The 2316-nt window shown below is 41.8% G+C and overlaps 1 protein-coding gene across 1 annotated transcript in view; it reads right to left on the bottom strand.

Annotated features, from left to right (window-relative positions):
• The window catches only part of CNTN1 (contactin 1), a 189173-nt gene that overhangs the window by 127817 nt on the left and 59040 nt on the right, over positions 1-2316 (bottom strand). The window contains exon 10 of the mRNA XM_006015910.2: positions 1662-1812. Within this exon, the coding sequence (XP_006015972.2) occupies positions 1662-1812 (151 nt within the window). The remainder of the gene's footprint in view (positions 1-1661; positions 1813-2316) is intronic.

Below are 2316 nucleotides of genomic sequence, written 5' to 3'. Positions count from 1 at the left end.
GGATGCCCATGGCTGGTGAGCTGATGTCTAGGCACTCAGTGAAGTGGGAGTGGGGTACTGCCCGCAAGACAGCAGCCCTAGTGGGACCTTGGCTCGCACCATTGAGGCCTTGCTGACATGGCCCATGTGAAGTGTAGTACCCTGGCCCATAGAAGCTGGACAGCTCTGGACTAGAACAATGAGGCATTACTTGGTATCTTTGTGGAATGGGGAGTTCTCTGTCCCCTCTCATCCCTGTTCATGTTTCAAACGCAACTTATATATATGTATACCATAATGCCTGGGTCAGCAACTTTTCACCCATCCACTGCTGTTGGCCGCTGCTCCCCCCTGCAGCACCCAAGCTGCCTGCTGCTGCCACATATACTGTCCACTCTCATCCCCAACACCAGGGTTGTGGAGGGGGGCTGCACAGTACAGGGCAGAGGGGGGGCACTTTTAGGCTGAGGTGGGTGCCACTGGTCCCCCATGTCTCTGTGGGCTGGATCCAGCCCATGGGCTGTAGGTCTGCTGTAGTTTATCAACTCCAGATTTTTATTCTTTTCATAGTTAAAATTTATAACCTTTACAACTGATGCATTTTGATCAATTTTAAATAATTATTGAAAACTACACACACCCTTTTAGGCAACCTCTGAAATTTTAGGTTGATTTTGGGGGACTCTATAGACAGACAAACTTTGAGGACTGGATTTAGAGGTTTGAGAATCTCATTTCATGTACAAGTTAAAAGTTCATTTGTGTCATGCCGCAAATGACATCCCACGACTTTCATAAATAAGGCACTTTTATATAGGCCAAGAGAGTTTATTAATTTGTTTTGGCAAACATGATCTATAAGAAAGGGACTGAGGAACACACTGGTTTGTGCATTCTAACTAAACAAAAAGGAGAAACATTAAATTAAACACAAACTCAAATTTTAATTATGGTAAATAATAAATCCTGGAGAAACGGCATACCTTTGTCATTACAAATCTACATGCTATGTTGATTTAAGAAACTAGGAAATTCTTGTAAAATACCATGAGACCATTATTTATACACCTGGCATTCCCTGGCTATACTGTTTCTGCTCGTGACAGTGTAGGCTCATGCTTGCAACTGTGGTGGTAGTAAAATCAGTAGGGGTCACTCATGGCTAGCCTCCAGTCCTACCCTCCTTTCCTCATGGCTTCATACCCTGCTTTCCTCATGCCCTGGAAAGTAGAGAGAAGAGCATAGCTCCAGAGGAGAACTTCTAGGGGAATACAGTTACTAGTTAGTAACATTTCTTTTTCCTTCATGTCTCTGCAGTTCAAGACAGTAGAAAAATAGCAACCAGTTCCAGGTAAAACAGGACAACTGAAGCGGCTTCTTTTAAATAAGGATTAAATCACTGCTCTGTTAAACCTAATACTGCATTTGCATGAATAATTCTGAGTAAAGTAAGTGTACTCACTGCAAGCCTATGGGGACGATTTATATGCAAGATGAGAATAAGTATGCAAGGTAGTTTGTATTTTTAATTAAAAAGGGGGCTTTGATGATTAAATTATTGGAGCAAAATCCAATCAATTACTACAAGCTTTGCATTTGGACTCAACTGCGATTTAAGCTAAATGCCAAGCACCAGATAAGGGTTTTATGACACACTGCTCTGAATAACAGTAAATACTGACCGGCTCCCATTTACCAGCAGTTCCGTTCCTTTGCTCCATGAGAATTGTGGCTTGGGAGCAGCTTTAGGTTTGCATTCAATTATCACACGGCCTCCTCTAGCAGCCAAGATCTTCTTTTTCATTGGGTTCAGTTCAAAATTGGGAGGTGAAGCTGACAGAAGAGAATAATCAAGACATTGCCATTTTGTCTTTGTACAGTGTACATGGTTTGCTTATGACAGTAAAAATAACCTGTGTGTGGCAGAACTAAAGATGTGTGCCCTTGTTCCACTACTGAGGGGAACAAGAAAAAGCTCGGCAGTAGTAGAAAGAGCTACATAAATTATGTATAATGGTGTGTCACTCCTGAACTTATTTTCTGCTGATTTCTCAGTTTCCTCTGACCTCTGATCTCACTGTAGTATAGGTCTGATTCGGAGCTCTCTGAAATCAATATAAAGGCTGGCACAGACTTCAGACTGCTTTGAATCATACCTTGAATATTTAAGGTTCTTATAACGTAACATGTTCAGCTTGCTGTAAGGGTCAAACTTAAAATTTGTTTCCATTCTTGGTTATTATTAACAGCCCTATAGGAACATGTAAGCACAGTCCCCTTAGTTTTCTTCCACTGGGCCAACTGCTCAGCCAAATCCTATTCTCATTTGTTGTAAAA

This window comes from Alligator sinensis, unplaced genomic scaffold, assembly GCF_000455745.1.
Source record: "Alligator sinensis unplaced genomic scaffold, ASM45574v1 scaffold147_1, whole genome shotgun sequence".
NCBI classification, from domain to species: Eukaryota; Metazoa; Chordata; order Crocodylia; family Alligatoridae; genus Alligator; species Alligator sinensis.
Note: the sequence above shows the minus strand (reverse complement) of the source record. Positions and strands in the feature narration are given on the sequence as shown.